Source organism: Nannobrachium achirus (assembly GCF_963921795.1).
Source record: "Nannobrachium achirus genome assembly, chromosome: 19".
Lineage (NCBI taxonomy): Eukaryota > Metazoa > Chordata > Actinopteri > Myctophiformes > Myctophidae > Nannobrachium > Nannobrachium achirus.
This window is the reverse complement of record NC_137826.1, coordinates 48577352-48598531: the sequence shown is the minus strand read 5'-3', so window position 1 is coordinate 48598531 and position 21180 is coordinate 48577352. Positions and strand designations below refer to the sequence as shown.

The following is a 21180-nucleotide window of genomic DNA, read 5'->3' as shown; positions in this document are numbered from 1 at the left end:
TGTTACACTTGTTGCATCGAGGGCAGCCATGTTGTTTTGAAAATGCTGCAGCAAGCATCTACGTCACCTTCTACACATGGACCAATCAGGGGAAGCTTTTCACTTGTTTTGCGGACAGCAGTTGAAATGCTGTCTGATTTTCTGATTGGCCCCGATCAGAAAATGATCGGGGCCAACTTCTCATACTCGCTGCCTATCTGCGGAAGTCCAGACCTCATCCTGTGGAAGGAATGAGTGAGTGAACGTAGTATGTGGATGGCCCACCAGGCTAAGGGTCCGTAGCCTTAATGCATGTCAAACTGGAGGTCCTTGAAATTAAAATGGTTGAGAATCACAGCCAGAGCCGTAGAAACCTTCTCTTATGGCTTATCTTTTCAAAGGGGGGGTCGGCGGGGTAATAAGTGTCAATTTTGGGGGTCCTTGACATGACAAAGTTTGATTACCACCGTTCCAAACCTCGTATTATTTCCGCTGTTCCCAGTAGCGGGGCTGCGACAGCGGAAGCGGAGCGACGCTTTCCGCAAAGAGATCCGCGAGAGGCAATGACAGCCCGAGGGAAGCCTGGTTCTGGTAGGAGTAGCCGCTAGTGGCCGCGGGCGCAGGAAGAGGAGGAGGGGCTTGTCCGTAGGGGCTTCTGTCGCGGCCGCAGCGACTCGCTGGAGGAGCGGTGGGCGGCGGCGCGCGGCTTTCGTACAGGCGGAGGGGCAGCGGCGACGGTGCCACGCCCGAGGATGAAGGAGGAGGAAGGTTGACGCTGGCTGGGCTGTAAGGACCAGTCGTGTACTTGTAGTTATCCGCCTGCAGGGCGGCGCCGTAGACGTCCCCCCTCTCGCCGTTTAGACACTCCGGATACGCGGCGGGTCGCGGAGGCGTGGCAGAGTAGGAGGAGAGGTCTGCCCCCTGGTGGTGGTGGTGCGGGTGAAGGTAAACGCCTCCCCTGGGACCTCCCCGCGCTTGGCTCTTGGACAACTGAACGCGGATGCGCTTGCCACAGAACTCGGCGCCGTCCAGCGCCGCGATGGCGTCCGCGGCCTGGTCGCCGTCGGCCATGTGCACGAAGGCGAAGTCCTTGACGACGGCACACTCCGCGACGGCGCCGTGGCGCTCGAAGAGCGCGCGCAGCTCGCGGTCGCAGCCGCTCTCCACGTTGGCGACGTGCAGCTTCGTGGTCAGGCTGCGCTCCGGGCAAGAGGTTCCCCACAGCTTCATGGCCGGGCTTCGCTGCTCCGCGTTGGCGCCGTGCAGCCTGGCCACGCTGCGCTGCACGGTGACGGGCCGGCCGCGCAGCACGCTCAGGTGGAGCGCGGTGATGGCCCGCGCCGCCGCCGCACCATCCTCCATGTGCACGAAGGCGTAGTATTGGTACTTGGCGCATTCGGTCACGGCTCCATACCGTGTGAACAGAGCCTCGATCTCCTCCCGATCGGCGTCCGGCGAGAGGTTCCCCACGAAAATCTTCACCATCGTCGACGACTCGCTAAAAGGAAACGTCCTTCCACTGGGTTAAAGACCGAGTTTTAGTTGGCCGGTGAGGCGATGCTTGGTTTTATTTAGGGTTTGGGGTCGGTTGGGGTGACGTCGTGCTATGAGGAAATAGCCTGTATTAGGAGATCCCCGATGTCATCAATATGATGTCATAGACCCGCCTGATAACGGGTATTGTTGTTGATGTACTGACATGTTATCTTGCTTAGGAACGCCCTACCGAAGGCCTTAAAGGAGTGTGGTTCACTAGCATCCTTTAAAATCGCCCTGAAAAAACAAACTTCTAATTAAGTCTTCAATCAATCAATCAATCAATGTATTACCTGCTTATTGTAAGTCGCTTTGGATTCAAAGCGTCTGCTAATGCCTAAACTGTTAACTGTAAACTGTAACAGGAACAACAGGTATCTGTCCACACGCCGCCTCGTCTCCGCACAACCATCTGACAGATTGACTTCAAACTGGCCAGGATGGGAAGATGGTTGGACGAGCTGTTGTCCACATCTGTACACTGTACAGTACAGTACATCTGTACGTCTGTCTTTGTGTGGCCACTTCATGACCATAAGAAGAATATATCGGGATATCTGTATAACTCTGTCCGTCTGTCTGTGTCCCTTTAACATCCATATATGGATCCTGATGTCATCAACATGATGTCATGGCACTGCTGCCACAGATTGTCCTCCAAATCTACTTATACGGCAGAGTCACTCGTCAACGTCTTTTGAACTTCACAGAGAGACGAGATCTGGAGGAGACCAGAACAGACTCTTACATCAAAGGACAGGATGATGCGTTCCTCTGCCGCTCTCCTGTTGGTTCTCTTCGGCGTGGCAGCCTGCCTACTGCCTCCTCCTGACCAGAGCAGGGTGGCAGCCTCTCTGCCTCCTCCAGACCAGAGCAGGGTGGCAGCCTCTCTGCCCCCTCCAGACCAGAGCAGCATGGCAGCCTCTCTGCCCCCTCCAGACCAGAGCAGCATGGAGACAGAGACCATCCAGGAGGTGAAGAACCAGGTCTTATGGTGCTTGAATATGTCATTCACGTACTCCTGCAGCACCCGTCCGGGAGTTGCAGGAGTGTGTTATATGAGGGTTGGCAGGGACCTGCCTGTGGACGTGGTTGTGAAGGTGAACCCAAAATGCCACGGAGAGCTGGAACCAGTAGTGTCCTGGACCAAGGACGGGCGGACCATCCCGTCTCCCGTGCCCGCGCTGCGGAAGCTGCGCTACTCCGACGCGGGCAGGTACGAGTGCCAGGCCAGCGCGGGCTGGTCTGTACTCCAGCGGGGCTTTAACCTGGTGGTGGAAGGCTCACCGGTGATCACCCGTCTGACCCACGCCGACGACGACCCGACCAACCCCCGGGACGGAGTGTCCCAGCTGCTCTGTGAGGCTCTGGCGGTGCCCAAACCCCACTTCGAGTGGAGCGTCGACGGAGCATTGACGACGTCATCGACCTACGACAAGAAGCACGGCAAGGCCACCGAGAAGGCCTGGGTAGTGGCCCCGCCGTGGTGGACATGGACATGGAACAGACCGGTGACCTGCAAGGTGCGTAACTCTCTGGGAGAGGACGCCAGGACCGTCCTGTTGCACCCGGCCAGACCGCTGACCATAGCGGTGCCGGTGGTCCTGTTGGCAGCGGCCCTGTTGGCAGCGGCCGCTATCGTTTTGTCACTTTTGTCCGTGTACGTTTGGCGAAACCGGGTGCCAAACGGACCCCGTTCTCCTTCCGAGCTGCCAACAGCCGCCACCACTGCTGCCATCAGCCAGAATGCACAGCTGAACACCGTTGTGTCTGAGGCTTAGAGGCCATCTCTGGCTTACAGGCAAAGAAATTACTTTTTTTTTTAGCAGTGCTAACTGCTCCAATACGGACGTTTATTTGCTTATTTAAACGCATCCCCATTAGCTGACACCTTAACCCATTTGCTGCTCCAGACATGAAAGTGTTAAATGTCCAGCGTGCCGGCCAACTGCTCCGTCCGCGGCCAGTCTCTTATTTTGAAGGCCGGAAGTAGATCGAGCTCACAATTCCTACTTGACGATCTTTACGATTCATCTGGAAGTAGGTCTGGTCGAAATGTAAACAGGGGTGGAAGATGGATCCCTTTATACTTTTGCTATTTTAGCGAGAATCCAATGCCATCCTTGGCATCAAAAGTGTTTTTTGGAGAAAATGGACATCAAAGATGAGAAAGACCGTTGGCTTCCATGTTAAGGGATCACTATTGTGTGCACGTGGATGCGCGATGATGATGAATCGGCGAGTCCACCCGTGCCAGCACTTTCCAACGGACGGTACGTAGCCCTTGCCAGCTTTACTGTGTATACAGTATATAGCCCGCGACATCGCGGGATCGGCACTCTAGGTACCTTTTAATATTTCGCGAAGATCCATTAAGAAAAAAGATTACAGTTGATTACAAAAACAAAGACATTTTACAAAGAGTATCACAAGAAAAAAAGATCAATAGGGATACAACAGGTTTAAAAAGCAGAACACAAGTAAATATTAAGGAAAAAAATCAAACCTCGGTTTGAAGTGAAGCGGTGAATCTTAGTATAGAATTGTCTGGAGAGCCAAATTGTCATGTGAAGCTTGACCAATGTTCAATTCTTTATTTTGGACTGGATAGGCCTGGACGTAAGGGACAGATAAAACCTGTTCATTCTGAACTGAAATGGCCATATATGGACATGGGACACATTTTGTTTTTTGAAAAAGCCTATTCATTCTGGACTGATATTCTGGACGTACGGGACAGATAAAACCTGTTCATTCTGGACTGAAATGACCATATATGGACATGAGGTGACAGACATTTTGTTTTTGAGAATGAATGCCTGTTCATTCTGGACTGAAATTACCATATGAACATGAAACACACATTTTGTTTTTGAAGAAACCTGTTCATTCTGGACTGAAATGACCATATATGGGCGTGGGACAAAGCCACTCATTGGAAGCGGCTTTCACCGCTTCAAAAAGGTTATTGTAATACTGTATGAAACAAAAAGTATTATTTTACCCGTAAGACTCCCTAATCGGGAGATAACCAATCGCCACGTTGCATACACAAACTTTAGAAGGCAATCGTAGCCAATCAGGAGGGAATATGGGAAATGGGACAGATCCATGTTCAGTATATGAAGTCGAAGTAAGCCATTTACCATGAGAGGGAGTGGGTTGTGCCACAACCCTGGAACAGTGGTAAATCAGCCAACAACCCACGACCCTCGAATGGTAAATTGCTTTTCTACCACTTCTACCATATAAATGAAAGAAAACACAGTTGTAACTTGCAAGGTTATTTCGTTATTTAGTTAGTACAATCAACTGCAACACAACAGTGGGCGGGGTCCATGAGCCACCTCAAGGTTGTTGACTGATTTACCACTGTTTAAGCCAATCAGAATCCAGTATCTGAACATGTGACCACAACGAGTGGTAGAAGTTTCCCAGAAAGAGGCGACTGCCTTCAGACTCTGCCAGGTGGGAAGTTAGTTGGATGAGCAGCTCTCCAGATCTATTTACTGTGGCACAGTAAATAGATCTGGAGAGCTGCTCATCCAACTAACTTTTCTCCATATATGGATGTTATTCACGTTATTCCTGGCCCTCTCTATGGAGGCTGCCATTTTCTTGGTGTCCGTCTTATTTTTCGGATAAGACGGACAGATGCACGGTAACCGTGCATCTGTCCGTCTTATCCGAAAAATATATGGGATATCTGTTTACGTTATTCCTGGCCCCGCCCCCGGCTTCCTGTTCATATCCTGAAAGAGGCGGAGGCTGAAAAAGCTGGCCTGAAAAACATCATTTGGTTTCCTGTTGTCCTTGCATTAAAGTGTCAGTAGTTGGCGTTCTGGGCTCTGGGCTCTGTATATACCTGTGTTGTCATGTCTGCTTATAATAAGCAATTAGTGTCTTTTAAAAATAGTATAGTTGCTTATTGGGCTTCTCTGTAAAAGAAAATGGCAGCCTCCATAGAGAGGGCCAGGAATAATGTGAATAACATCCATATATGGAGATCCTGATGTCATCAATATGATGTCATGGCACTGATATCATAGATTGGCCTCCAAGTCTACCTATTGTTAAAGGCCCGCTGACATGCCCCAAAATTCGAATAATATGATACAGTAGGTCACGTGGTCTCTCTGAAAATGGTCTGAAACTCATGTCACAGTGTAATCTGCCCCTCGCCCCCCAACAACAGCTGACCAGTACAGTAAGTAGTCCAAGTACAGTCAATTAATTTGATTGACTTATAATTGAGCATTCTCAATTATAAGAACTGACTGAAAATAACTTTTTATTTCAAGTTTAAAATGATCCTAAATATTTCTTCAAGTGTCCAAATAAATTCCAAATATTACCACTGTCACGGCACCCCATGTCATTGTGAGCATTCTCACAATGACATCATAAACATATTAACTAATATTTTAAGATTACTTTTTTAAAGTGACAGTACCCCTTTAGATGACAGTCCTACTTTAAGTACACTTCAAGATGGGGGACCCACAGTGAATGCTTGTACCCAGGGCCCAGAATTTGGTGCGGCACCCCTGCCAGCTATTACCGTAAGACAGGGGTTTTCAAAGTGGGTGACGGGGCACCCTGGGGTGCCGTGACGGCAGTCCTGGAGTGCCGCGAGATCATTTGATAATATTTGGAATTTATTTGGACACTTGAAAAAATATTTAGTATCATTTTAAACTTGAAGTAAAAAGTTATTTTCAGTCAGTTCTAATCAAAATGGCTGTTATCTCAACGTTTTCCTCGCAACATAATCACTAAAATATCGTCACTGTCGGGCAGAAACCTTGTATCTCCAAGTTACAAATGTGTACGTCTTTTGGTAAAGCAAAGCCCTGCTTCATCATACAAGACTGTTGCACAAAACTAGTGAAAACAGCCAATCTACAAGCACACAACGCCTCGCGATGCGAGGCGTTGTGTGCTTGTAGATCTGCTGTTTTCACTAGTTTAGTACATTTTATAGATGATAAATACAAAACGAACGGTTTTGGACATACAAGGTTTCCACCCGATAACGACGATATGCTATAAATATAAGGTGCTGGGAGTGAAAATTATAATGTAGGGGGGATTAAAACTATATTTATGGGGTGACCTGAGACAAAAAAGTTTGGGATCCCACCCCTGCTGTAAGAGACTCCTCCCCTCCCTTGCGTGCGTGTGTGTGCGCACAATTAAATCCCATTTCCTGGGGTCCCCCAGGGCTCTGTCTTTGCCCCCTCTCTCTCTCTCTCTCTCTCTCTCTCTCTCCACCACCACCGGGGGGGGGGGGGGGCGGGAATCGAACCCTGGCCTCAGAGGCTGTGCTACACCTGAGCCACGGCTCCTTAAACCAGTGTTTCTCAACCACTGTGCCTGGGGACCTTTGGTGTGCCCCTGAGAAGGGTCAAGTGTGCCCCTTGAAACTGCTTGGAAGCCAGTATTTATCATTTTAAAAATGATTTAACTAGTGAAAACAGCCGATCTACAAGCACACAACGCCTCGCGCTGCAAGGCGTTGTGTGCTTGTAGATCTGCTGTTTTCACTACTGTTGTGCGACAGCCTTGTATGATGAAGCAGGGCTTTACTTTGTGAAGAAACGTACACATTTGAAAATTGGAGATTCAAGGTTTCTCCCCGACAGTGACGATATTTACACCCTCGTATTATGTTGGTGTGCCCATGGATTCTTGGGACATGAAAAGTGTGCCCATGCAGAAAAAAGGATGAGAAACACTGCCTTAAAGGAGCGTAAAACCCAGCCCTCCTTTAAAACCGCTCTGAAAGAAGGGTACGTAGCCAAACAACAGGACCTCGGAATATCCCGATTTTGCCAGGAAAGAAAGGTGGTTGCAACACCAAGCTATGGCCCCTGTACAATTTTAAGGCCTACGGGCTTGTAGATCTGCTATTTCAGCCCACAGCTGAGTACAAATCTGACATTTCAACGCCATCAGGGCACGGCGAAAACACTATATTTGGTCGACGAAATCAACTGCAGATTTAGTCGTATTCAAAAGACTATGACTAAAACTACATTAGAATGTTGTTTTATATGACTAAAACTACATGAGAATGTAGTTTTATATGACTAAAACTAAAACTAAATTAGAACGTAGTTTTATATGACTGAAACTAAATGAGAATTTGCTGTAAAAATCAACACTGGTGGCTCAGATTACCTGTGACACGTGTTTTACTCTATGATCAATAAATACATCAATCAATATCATAGTCTAACTTATTGTGTTTTCATACTATCATACTAGAGCAGGCATGGCATGGCCAGTGTATGGAACTCCAACCTCCCCAGACAAACCAAACTCTATGCGACAGTAGAATCTGTTCTCCTCTATGGCAGTGAATGCTGGACCCTGAAGCCAACTCTGCAGAAGTCTCTAGACGGGTGCTACACCAGAATGTTACGTGTTGTGCTCAACATCAGCAAGAGTACAAATGTTACCAACAACAATCTGTATGTTGGAATATTAAGGATGAGTGATAAAATAGCAGCCAGGAGAATGAGACTAGCAGGACACTGCTAAAGACACCAGGAGAATGAGACTAGCAGGACACTGCTAAAGACACCAGGAGAATGAGACTAGCAGGACACTGCTAAAGACAGAAGACACCAGGAGAATGAGACTAGCAGGACACTGCCAAAGACACCAGGAGAATGAGACTAGCAGGACACTGCTAAAGACACCAGGAGAATGAGACTATAGCAGGACACTGCTAAAGACACCAGGAGAATGAGGCTAGCAGGACACTGCCAAAGACACCAGGAGAATGAGACTAGCAGGACACTGCCAAAGACACCAGGAGAATGAGACTAGCAGGACACTGCCAAAGACACCAGGAGAATGAGACTAGCAGGACACTGCCAAAGACACCAGGAGAATGAGACTAGCAGGACACTGCTAAAGACACCAGGAGAATGAGACTAGCAGGACACTGCCAAAGACACCAGGAGAATGAGGCTAGCAGGACACTGCCAAAGACACCAGGAGAATGAGACTAGCAGGACACTGCTAAAGACACCAGGAGAATGAGACTAGCAGGCTGCAGGACACTGCTAAAGACACCAGGAGAATGAGGCTAGCAGGACACTGCTAAAGACACCAGGAGCTGCCAGCCAGTAAACTGGTGCTGTGGGAACCAACCAGTGTTGTTTTGACAGCAAGTTTTGATTTAGTTTCAGTCATAGTCTTTCGAATAAAATCTCTTTTAGTTTTAGTTATAATTTAGTCTCCTGAAACGTTTTAGATTTAGTCTACTTTTAGTCGACTAAATTGACTAAGTCGACTACACGCTCACAACGCCTCGCGTTGCGAGGCGTTGTGAGCATGTAGATCGGCTATTTTCACAATGTTCGCCTCTTGCTTATTCAATATTTGACAGTTTGGCCAGTCCTGTCAAATATTCGACTATTCGAATACTTTGAGGTCGAATAATTCGAATTTAAAAAAATCACTATTTTCGTGAATGCCCTTACCCCCCTATACAAACCCATTGTAACTCCAGACTCCATTTGAATCACGATAGATTCATCACTCATACGCTCGTCCTCTGTTCTTGTGACTGATATTGTCCTTGTAATGCATGAGGGGGTTGTGTTTATTTTTGTTAAAAACGAATGAAAAAATAAAAAAAATCACTGCCCCCTCAGGTTTTAGGAGGGCAGTATGAGTCAACAGAACCAAGGATGGGTGTTTTCGATGAATCTAACATGCAGTTTGAAGTTAGATGTCTGAATGAATATCAAATTAAAGCTGCAAGCAGCGATGACCGGGCCCTCGCAGCTCTACCCACGTCACAAGGCCAGCAGCCAATCAGAAACCAAACAGGAAGTCAGCCATTTTGACTAATTAGTGGCGTTTTGGCGCACGGGTCGCACTCTAACGATAGTTTAAAGTTTTTCTCAAAAACATTTTTTTGAGAAAAAAAATTTTTTGAGAAAAAAAAAATTTTAAGACAAAAAAATTGAGAAAAAAAAAATTGAGCAAAAAAAATTTGAGAAAAAAAAATTTGAGAAAAAAAATTTGGAGAAAAAAAAAATTTGAGAAAAAAAAAGTTGAGAAAAAAAATTTTTTGAGAAAAAAAAAATTTGAGAAAAAAAAAATTTGAGAAAAAAGAATTTTTGAGAAAAAAAAAAATTGAGAAAAAAAAGAATTTTGAGAAAAAAAATATTTTGAGGAAAAAAAATGTTGAGAAAAAAAAGTTATGACACCAGCCGCGAGTCTGTACAACAAACGGTTCATAAGTTATAGAGGCACTTCCTGTTTGGTGAAGGGCACTTCCTGTTTGGCGAAGGAAGCGTCAATTAAGGTTAAGGACTCTTAATCAAGTCATATGATACCAGCCACAACTCTGTACGATAAACGGTTGATGAGTAACAGCCAAAAAAGGAACAATCAAGTTTCGGCCAATCAGAAGAGGGGGCGGGGCTTAGTTAAACCAATTAAGGTGAAGGACACTTAGTCAAGTCATATGATACCAGTCACAACTCTGTACGATAAACGGTTGATGAGTAACAGCCAAAAAAAGGAACAATCAAGTATGGACCAATCAGAAGAGGGTTTACTTCCTGTTTGGTGAAGGAAGTTTGATGCTTCGCCACGGGCACGCCGTTTTACGAAAACTCACGATTTTGATAACTTTTTATCGTTAAGGTGTCTTGAGTATGCCGAGCGAACTTGAAGTTGATCCGATTAACCCCCTAGGAGGAGTTCGTTAAAGTGTGACAAGTGAAAACGGTCAAAAATACACCAAAACGCCACTAATTAGTCAAAATGGCTGACTACCTGTTTGGTTTCGGACGTGGCGCCGAGAGACTTTTTTGTGAGTCTGGACACGATACAGATGTGTACCGATTTTCGTACTTGTGGGTGAAACCGTATGGTGGGGCTTGAGGCACGAAGTTTTGTAGGGGGCGCTATTGAGCCATTATGCCACGCCCCCTTTTTTTTTTTTTTAAATACGAAATTTTTCGCCACTTGTGATGTGTGTGCAAAGTTGCGCAACTTTTGGAGTACGTTTTGCGGCTCAAAAACACGATTCATTCGGCGGAAGAATAATAATCTTTGCAAATACAATAGGGTCCTCACACTGTGTGTGCTCGGGCCCTAATAATGATCTAAATATTAAATCAAGCAACTTAAAAAACTCAACGATAAAATCAGTGGTTCTCAACCTTTTCAGGCCGCGACCCCCCAAATAATCATATTTTACAATTTCTGCCTCTAATATTTGACAGTTTGGCCAATGTTTAATTTGTCATGTAAAGCCCCTATCATAGTAGGCATCGCGGTGATAAGCTATCCACCGCGGTGTAGTCTTTTTAAGTCATAAAACTACAACATTACGTCATTACTCGCGGTGAAGAGCTATCGACCGCAAACCCCGACACATCTCTCTGTTTTTACTATCAGACATTTTGGCCCATCACTGATTGGTCGATCTAGACCAGTCAGTCACAGTGATAGGACTTCACCGTGACTGACTATGATGGCCTCCACTTGTTTTCTCACTTTAGGTGGATAGCTTATCACCTAAAATTCGTGGTGATGGGCTCTTCAGCGCAGACTCTGATAACGGCTTTAGAGGTATTAAAAAGTCGTTAATTGTCACTTTAGAAATGTGCAGTTACCCTCTATACACTTAAAATTTATGCTGGTTTGTTTACTGTTGAGTGAGAAAACAATGTTGCACATTAGGTTAATCATCTGGGGACCCCCCAAAATAATTTCTGGACCCCTGTAGGTCACGACCACATGTTGAGAACCACTGGATAAAATCACCCAAACATGAAATATCCCTCTGACCGGGTCACGTACCGATCTCCTTGCCCAGTCCAGAGTAGCGCAGGGAGCCGGCCGAGGAGACCACCGCGCAGCTGTTGAACGGGCCCAGGTCGGCCGTGATTGGCCGCGGCAGCAGCTGGCCCGCCCACGGCAGCGAGGAGAAGGGCGGCAGGTCGGGGGTCAAGGTCGCGACCTCCACCTTCGCCTTCAGCTGACACAGCAGCTCGGGGCCGCTGGCCTTCGGCCCCTTGGCCAGCGGACCCGAGAACTCCACGCCGTACTTGTTCATGGACTGGAAGAAAGGACATTACGTAAGACACTGCTGATGCGATATGTAATCATAAACAATGCCAACAGCAGGAATGCTCACAGGTAATCTAAACGGTCCGTCAAATAGCCTTTTTTTTCTTTTTTAACCCAAGATTTTTGTAACCCATTTTTTCACCCGTTCAATTATCTAACGTAATCCTGGGCGCTACACTCCCTCTGCCCACCTGGGGAGAGCTAACGGATTGACCTCATGCTTCCTTCAATGCATGAGGAGTCCAAGCCGCTTCTTTTCACCTGACAGGGGGGAGATTCCCCGGCTGGACGAAGCGCGTGGAGGGAACACGTTATTCCATTATAGAGACCAGGATTACTGCATGTTTTTTGTGAGGGTACCTACCCTAGGAGACACGGGGAGAAGTTACACTTGTGGGTATGCTCTTTTCAATATTTGGTGTTTAGGTAGATTGGCGCCACCAACTGAACCTGAAATAGCTGCCCGTTCACTAGAAAGCATCATGGTTCCAAGAATCTTGAACGGCACTGGTTCTAGAACCAACGTTCTTTTGGTAGAAAAGGGGCCAACATGTCTCATTGGAGGGCTTTGGACGGGTGGTGGGAAGCCAAAAGATCAGTCAGTCAGACAGACAGACAGACAGACAGACAGACAGACAGACAGACAGACAGACAGACAGACAGAGAGACAGACAGAGAGACAGACAGACAGACAGACAGACAGACAGACAGACAGACAGACAGACAGACAGACAGACAGACAGCAGTCAGTCAGTCAGTCAGTCAGTCAGCCAGTCAGTCAGTCAGTCAGTCAGTCAGTCAGGCAGGCAGGCAGGCAGGCAGGCAGGCAGGCAGGCAGACAGACAGACAGACAGACAGACAGACAGACAGACAGACAGACAGACAGACAGACAAGTACCTGGTAGTTCTGGACTACTTTCCGTAGTCTATGTCCCAGCATGCTAGAGGACATGTCTTCGTTCCAGACCTCTCCCAGGGTGCCGTGAGGTCCAAAGAACTCTGCCTCGCCCACAGCCCCGGTCAGCTCCCCACGGCGACGGCCTGTCAATAAAGTGACAATTTAAGGACTTTTTAATACCTCTAAAATGACAAATTAAACATTGGCCAAATTGTAAAATATTAGAGGCAGAAATTGTGAAAATAGCCGATCTACATGCTCACAACGCCTCACAACGTGAGGCGTTGTGAGCATGTAGATCTGTTATTTTCACAATAGAACCGTGTTATACAAAATGTAATGCCTCAACTCTTAGTGCTCGTCATTGTGGGCGGGTCCCCAGTTAAAAATATGATTATTTTGGGGGTCGCGGCCTGAAAAGGTTTAGAACCACTGGACCATAGCAAAAACACATATTACTTGCGCCAGCAGAGCGCACAAGTACTGCGTTCATCTGCATAGGTAGGTAGCCGTGTGTGTTTAAGCCCGAAGCCCAATCATCAGGGACCAGCATTTCTGGGAACGTCATCATTAACAGCCAATGAGGGACCAGCATTCCTAGTGATGCCAGTGGTGATGTCACTGACATCGCCAGTGGTTAGAGCACCTCATGGCGCGTTCTGCAGTTCTTTTTATTTTTATTTTTAAAGATTTGTTTTTGGGCTTTTTATGCCTTTATTGATAGGACAGTAGACTGACAGGAAATGGGGAGAGAGATGGGGAATGACATGTGGCAAAGGTCGTCTGGATCGGGAATCGAACCGGCGACGCCAGCAGGCATCATAGCCCAGTATGTGGTATGCGCCTTGACCACCAGGTCAGCGGGCGCCCCGCCCCCGCGTTCTGCAGTTCTAATTCCAGATGCCCTTGCCTACCACCAAACAGGGTCTCCAGGGCGCGGGTGAAGGGGCGCGGCAGCAGCCATCCCAGAAAGCCTTTGGAGGGGGCGGAGTCTCGCGGCCGGTGAGGCGGCTCCTTGGCCTCCTGGTGGGTGTGGTTTGGAGAGGAGAGCACCGGGATTGGCCGGTGGGGGTTGCCGGGGACGACGCCCGGAAGCTTCTGCGGGTCCACGAGCATGGGCTTGGCCCCGCCCCTCAGGACCTGGTGGTGGAAAGGGGAAACGTCAGACTGGCTGACAGACAGACAGACAAGTAGATACAGACAGACAGAGTATGGGGCTTTTAAGCCGTGACATCATTTTGTAGGCAGAGGAGAACTCTGCCCCCGCCCCCCAGAGCATTTTCTGTCCCTCGCTATTTCAACAAATCCGAGACAAAAATAACGACTAAAGTATAATTCTAACACTTTCCTTTCAACAACAAAGAGAAGAAAAATGTGTAAATAGTAAAAATAGTAAAAAGATTCACGGAAACTGGGGGCAGAAATTCTCCTCTGCCTACAAAATGATGTCATACTTAACAGCCCCAGACAGACATACATGCAAACATAGTCTGAGGTTATGTAAGTGTCCCAGGGGTGCAGTCGTCCCGATTTAAAATGAAGCAGATACGGAAAGTTCCTATGATTGTCTGCTAGTTGCTCTGTTCTGTCACCAGAAGCAACATGTTCTCCATAGGATTCCATCCATTTCCCCTGAACTTTTACATTTGATTTTCTTACCTTAATAAACATTGTCATGAATACATTATATTTCCTGTCGCTAGTTTAAAGCCTTGAGTCAATCACCATGATGCATCATCATGCGTTTTGTGAAAATATGGTCCAATTTATGTTATATTTGCTGTTATAGCAGGGTATGCTGTAGGAGGGGCTTGTGATCATAGGCTTGTGATGATTCTTCTTTGTGTGCTGTATTTTCAGCAAGCTCAACACCACATTCTCCCACGTATCCCTGCGGTTGCTCGAGATGGTATCATTTCAAGAAAGAAAAGTGTGTCAATCCGTTGATCCAAACTGTAGAAGTGCTTCTGCAGCAGCTCGGCAATTAAGCGCAAGCAGCCGACGCTATTGAGTACACTGTAAAAAATGACGTTGTGCCTTCATGTTCTGACCACTGCAAAAACGGGACGTTGGATTGAGCACACTGTAAAACATAAAACATTTTTGGAGAAAGATTAAAATTAAAAACTACAAAAAGAAGAAAATGACAGGAGGAGCATAAGGAGGGGAGGAGGTAGAAAAGACCATTGGCCACTAATTCTGACCAGCCCCCAGCATGGCTGCAAGCACTACTATATCACAATAGATGACCACTGTGTATGCTGTGCATGATCTATTCAGAAAATATCATATACTAGTAAGACACCTCAGGGAGCCATGCGCCAATTCTTGGCCATCTGGCCAGTGATGTATATGGTTTTGATGCCTGGGGATCTCCATATATGGGCATAAGGGGGTACCCTAACAGGGCATCATCTGGGAATGCCCATACTGTCCATAATGGACATTTTATTTATTTTATCTTTTATTAATATATATCCATATACATATCATGCCCATATATGGGCATTACCAAATATGGGCATTCCCAGGTATGTCCTTAATATTGATGACATTGGGACAGGGATCTCCATATATGGGCATACAACGTATGTTAATTAGTAAAGCCAAGCAGGGCCTTGGCGAGTTAGGGCCTGGGTTTGATGCCTGGGGATCTCCATATCCTTTATTAATATATATATCCATATACATATATGGACTTCATATTAACAGAAGGTAGGGTGTAAATCAGAGTAAAGCAGGCTTTTGGGCCAGTTAGGGCCTGGGATTGATGACATCAGAAAGTGGAACAGGAAGTGATGTCACAGTGACAGTATGGATATCCAGGGTTTGATCTTTGATGAGGTGATGTAACGTGACATCACTTCCGTTTCGAAAGGACAAGCTACGACATTTCTCATGGTATACTGCGACCTTCGGTCGCAAAAAGAGAATGTATGTTAAATGACCCATTAGTACTCTTTCTATAAATGGAAGTACAGACGGACGGACAAGACAAGACAAGACAAGACAAGACAAGACAAGACAAGACAAGACAAGACAAGACAAGACGGACCTTGATGACGGAGTGCGCGCGGGGCTGGGCGCGCGTGCGCGCCCGCACGCCGAAGATGGCGTCGGTGACGGGCACGCTGTTCTCGGCGCAGAAGGCGTACAGCATGGCCATGCTGACGCAGAAGAAGGCCATGCACAGGGCCCCGCGCCGCGCACGGCGCCTCAGCCTCCACAGCACGCTCACCCTGTCCGGTACCTTGGAGAGAGAGAGAGAGAGAGAGAGAGAGAGAGAGAGAGAGAGAGAGAGAGAGAGAGAGAGAGAGAGAGAGAGAGAGGAGAGAGTAAAGAGTTAACCCATTAAGACCTGGAACCACTTTAAAGATGGAATGCCATGAACTTTTCCCCCCAAAAAACATGATTGCGACCGTAGGTCACAAATTTAGTATGTGAACGGTCACAGCTTTTATGCATAACGCCTGACACTGTGGTTCTATGGGTTTGTCGCTCATCATGCTCTGACATCACTGTGATGTCTGGGGAACCACTCTTTTTTTGTGTGATTTTGTAACCCATTTTTTTCACTCAGGGCCTAATCCTGGGCTCTGCTCTCCCTCTGCCGCGCCTGGGGAGACAACGGACTGACCTCATGCTTCCTTCTATCCATAGTAGCCCAAGTTGTTTCTTTTCACCTGACAGGGGTGATTTCCCCGGTATGGACGTAGTGTGTAGAAGAAACAGGTGATTCCAACCAATTCCTTTCCCCTCCATCAGGTGCCCCGGCTGGCCAGAGGGAGGCATTATAGAGACCAGGATTACTGCATGTTTTTGTGAGGGTATCTACCCTAGGAGACACGGGGAGAACATGCAAACTCCACACCCCAATTTTGGGGTTCCTTGACATGAAAAAGTTCGAAAACCATTTAGAAGAAGGATTGAGAAGACATTTATAGAATCGGATCAAACATATTCAAAGACTTGCACAAATTTTCAATATTTTTCAAAAAATAGCAGATCTACAAGCTCGCAGCGCGGCACCCTGTGCCGCAAAATTGTCGAGGCAATGCAAATAAGAGATTTAGCGATAAATCCAACCGCTCGCGGTCTGATCTGCCGAGGACTAGAGATGAAAATAACTCTACGGATCATTCTTGGACATCATCATCAGATTAACATCGTGAGACTACCCTTTAAGCCTTTTAGAGCTGGAAAGCATCTGTTTCACTTTAACCCTTGCATTGTGTTAGAAAACTGGTGACACTCTTGGTGTTAGCGGGTCAAATTTGACCAGTGATTTAACTCAGCCCAAAATACTCCAAAAAATATTTCCATCCGGAATCAATCGGGGTACATTTATTGTAATGAAATGATTGTCTTAGGAATGCGAGAAATACAAAAAAGAAATTTAACTCAAGTCTCCATGTTGTGAGTAATCAATACGAAAAGAAGTAAGCCATTTACTATGAGAGGGAGTGGGTTGTTGGCTGATTTACCACTGTTTCAGGGTTGTGGCACGAGCCAAAGCCGAGTGCCAACAACCCACGACCCTCGAATGGTAGATTGCTTTTCTACTTTTACCATAATAAATGAAAGAAAACACAGTTGTAACTTGCAAGGTTATTTAGTTAGATCAAATGCAACACAACTGTTTTAAGCCATCAGAATCCAGTATCTGAACATGTGACCACGAAAAGTGGTAGAAAGTCATTTTGGGTGTGAACCACTCCTTAAAACTAGGGGAATAATTTTGCACCAGTGGTTCCGGTCGGTGGTTCCGGCCGCCTGATAACTACAGAATGATGTAAAAACTACAAATGTTTTTGGTTGCAATTGATTGATTTAAGACTTTATAAGAAGTTTGCATAGAAAAAGGTACAGTTTCATGACGGTACAGTTCACTGGTAAAAGGTCAACTAAAAGGAGAGCTAGCCTAGTAAGCTTTTCGGCTTACACAGGAAACCATTTAAGCATCTCATATAACATTGAATGACAGATGGATAGGACCCACCGACCCAGTACTATGCAGTAGATAGTAAAAAGAAAAAATAGTCTCTAGTTCACATTGGCACATTTTCATCTCAATCATGTCACTTTGTCTGTTGACCTTACTCAGCAACAAAATAAAAAGAAGTGAACAAAAATAAAAAATAAAACAATTCAAAGGAGGCAAGCATTGATCACCCCATGATGTGCACTGCAATGTAGTTTCAAATGCACTACATTGCAGATGCTTTTTTGAGAGTAAAATAATAAAAAAGAAGAAGAAGACACGTGTGACATGCATGATCTGGGCAGATTGCCCCAGTAAATTTGCCAATCTCAACCCAAAACAACGATACAATAAAAGGGTCAGGGGGAGGGTAAGGCTGGGCTAGGTTTGTTTTTACCAGTTGCGAACGGCTGCTGCCTGTAAGTGGTTTTTCAAGGCGATTTTGAAGGATGTTAGGGATTTACACTCCTTTAAGGCCTTCGGTAAGGCGTTCCACATTTTGGTGGTATAGCAGAAGAACGAGTTTGACCCAGCTGACCCTGGGTTGAACGTGATCTGTGGCGCTGCCTCTGGTGTTGTAATTGTGGACATTCTAAACGTTTTTTTAAAGTATTTTGTTAGTTACATCTTAGAGGTGTAGAGTGTATCTTGTACACCAGGCCCTTTGCAATATGCTGTACTGTCATCTACTCTGAGCCACCCCACTCTTAACTGGTGAGTAGCGGTGAGGTGAGTCTGATAGGAAAGGTTAAGCAGGACCCTAATTAGTTTTCTACTGTGTGGAGCTTTGTTTTTAGGGATTTTGGGGCGTCACAATACCATACGTGGACTCACTCTGTAGTCAAAGAGGGGCTGAATGATTGCACAAGCTTTCTCTTCAGTGTGTTGAAATTGACCATCGGGGCGATCCCTTGTAGGAAACGGGTTTGTTGGTTGATTTTTTTTTTTTTTTTTTTAAGATTTGTTTTTGGGCTTTTTATGCCTTTATTGATAGGACAGTAGACTGACAGGAAACGGGGAGAGAGACGGGGAGTGAAATAGGTCGTCCAGATCGGGAATCGAACCGGCAACGCCAGCAGGCATCATAGCCAAGTATGTGGTATGCGCCTTGACCACTAGGCCAGAGGGCGCCCCTATTTTTTTTAAATTACCTTTGAACTCATCTTTTCGCCGGAAAGATTAGCTTCAAGGATACATCCTAATTAGGATATTATAACCGATTGAAGAAAAGTCATTTTGGGGGTGAACTATTCCTTTTCAAACCACTTGAACCCCGAACAGCATCCCTATTCTGCGGGGAACGTTTGCCAAAAAAACAAGCTCCGAGCTTAGATCTGAGTAGATCTGATAGGTTTGTGATGACTGGAATAAGAGATGTATTCTTTACAGGTCTGTTTTAGCACGCACTGTGCACATTAAGCGGATTAAGTGGTGCTGAATTAGCAGCTCTACAAAAGCGAAATCAACCTAGTGTATGACGGAGAGGACACATTCACAATAAACGTAAATCTCTGCGATGCGATTACTGCGAGTGTTTTCTTAAACACGATAAACGATACCAACAGTCTCATTAGGAGAGAGGAGAGAAGCTCCTGGTACCTTGGAGAGAGGAGAGTTCTGTCTGTTCTATTTGTGTGGTTTGACATCACACGTCCCTTCTAATGAAACCCAGACAATTAACATTGCATCTGACCTTCTTCAGGAGAGGAGAGGAGAGGAGAGGAGAGGAGAGGAGAGGAGAGGAGAGGAGAATCTAGACTCCCTAACCCAAACTCAAAACGAAACAAAAATAGGTCCCGTCCTTAAAATTCAACATAGTTTGACTCCTTGAACACCTTGATAGTAGAATCCTTCTGGCACATCCATCCTTACCTATGTATGAATGTGTGTGTGAATGAGTGAACGTAATGCACAATCTATGTAAAGAGCCTTGGATAAAGGCGCTTTTATAAATGCACCATTTACCATTTTACGTTGGTGTATTAGCGCGGTGCTCGTAAATACTGAACGGCCCATTCAAGGAGATATGCACGCGTGTCATGTTACCATGCCCTCACTTCACACAGGTTGCTAACTCAGCGTGCTGAGCACGCTACCTTTCCAGGAATAAAAAGCCTGCGGTTTCTATTAGCTTGGATTCCCCATCAATGATGTCACTGGTAGGCAGGTAAAATAAGTAGGGGAGAGCGGGGTAAACTGAGACACTTTTTACATTTGCTCCCCTCTAGGCGAACTAAAAGATATATCAGTAAAAATGTACACAATTCCCAGTAATTTGGGATGTTTTCTAACAATGGAAGTTATCAGAATGTATTCAAGACAAAGGGAAGTGAAAATATGATTGTTTAAAAAAAAAAAGTGGTCTTGTGTCTCAGTTTACCCCCGCACCGGGGTAAACTGAGACAGACCAGAGAAATCAACGGGGTAAAGTGATCCACTCACTTTTTTCACTTTAAAACTACCATAAAAACACAAAAACCCGGTTAACCAGGTTACATATGTACAATACAAAACATTACATAGCAGACATTATTTTAATAGGGTTTCTGCTGTCATTTCCACCTGTGTGTCAAATAATGTGACACATGGGCAGAAAGGAAAAAACTAAAAACCCTATAAAAAGAAATATATAGAAGGGTTTACCAAACTTTCCTCAGTTGATCCTTATGTATTTTTTCCGGTAGAATGCATTTCTGCAAAGTATATTGTTGTATTGTGCATAACTAATGAGATAATTAGCATATTTTGTCAATTGTTTTCAGATATGCTAATTATCTCATTAATTATGCACAATACAAAAATATATATTGGTAGTTCATCAACATGTATGATATAAAATGTTCTCCCTGCATCTATTTGCTTTGACACAACAGCTGATTATTTTGACAGCAAGAAAATTTACTTTTACATGAAAAAGAAAATGCATGTTTTCTACAGCACTATCAGGTCTCTCTCTTCATGACAAGTGGGAAATTCAAGGGGCTTGAAAATATAATGGTCACATGACGACGAATGTGTTCCATTGCCAAGATACAGGGGGTGTCTCAGTTTACCCGGTGTCTCAGTTTACCACGCTTTCCCCTAAATACAAGTAAAGATCTGGGTCCTTCTTCCAACACTGCTTGTGGTCATGATGCCACATTGGTGTAACGGCGATGCATCGTGACAAGTATGTGACAGAACAATTTCACGCTTGCGATCCACTTGTGCAGTTTGACGCGACAAGTCACTTCTAGTGAAAACAATTAATATGCGGTCTGACCTCCTTGAAGAGAGGAAAGGAGGAGAGGAGAGGAGAGGAGAGGAGAGGAGAGGAGGTGTAGTGACAGGATTTGCGTCCCGTTTTACCTTGTATCCCATGTCTCCTCGGTGTCTCTGTTGTTGCCTAGTTACTGTGCTCCTTCTGCATAGCTCCTCCCCTCCTGAGAGAGATATATAGATAGATCGATCAATGAATCGATTGATAGATAGATATGTATCAAATGTACCATATGTTATTTAGATAGCATGTTGATAAAGTACAATGTTCTATCCGTCTGTCTTTCAATGTTATATGACAGACTTAAAGTGTGGTTCCTGTGGAAATAAGCCTCGGCTTTCTAGGATCTCCTTTTAGTTAGTGAAACTTTATTCTCTGTTTAAACTAAAAGTTTGACCCCTACTCGCGCCATATGTCAAA

The 21180-nt window shown here is 45.7% G+C and overlaps 2 protein-coding genes across 2 annotated transcripts in view; both read right to left on the bottom strand.

The window, feature by feature from the left end:
* st6gal1 (ST6 beta-galactosamide alpha-2,6-sialyltranferase 1) overlaps window positions 1-20861 on the bottom strand; it is a gene marked incomplete at both ends in the record, with an annotated part of 31513 nt that extends 10652 nt beyond the window's left edge. Inside the window, 7 exons of the mRNA XM_080749523.1 lie at window positions 11353-11611; window positions 12521-12663; window positions 13435-13660; window positions 15576-15770; window positions 19195-19197; window positions 20764-20766; window positions 20850-20861. Of these exons, the coding sequence (XP_080605649.1) occupies window positions 11353-11611; window positions 12521-12663; window positions 13435-13660; window positions 15576-15770; window positions 19195-19197; window positions 20764-20766; window positions 20850-20861 (841 nt within the window). The remainder of the gene's footprint in view (window positions 1-11352; window positions 11612-12520; window positions 12664-13434; window positions 13661-15575; window positions 15771-19194; window positions 19198-20763; window positions 20767-20849) is intronic.
* Window positions 463-1464, bottom strand: LOC308304085 (uncharacterized protein; the record flags this gene model as incomplete). Its single annotated transcript, XM_080748644.1, has 1 exon — window positions 463-1464. One exon carries the CDS (start codon window positions 1462-1464, stop codon window positions 463-465), a length of 1002 nt encoding a protein of 333 aa, XP_080604770.1.
* Window positions 20862-21180: the final 319 nt, after the last annotated feature.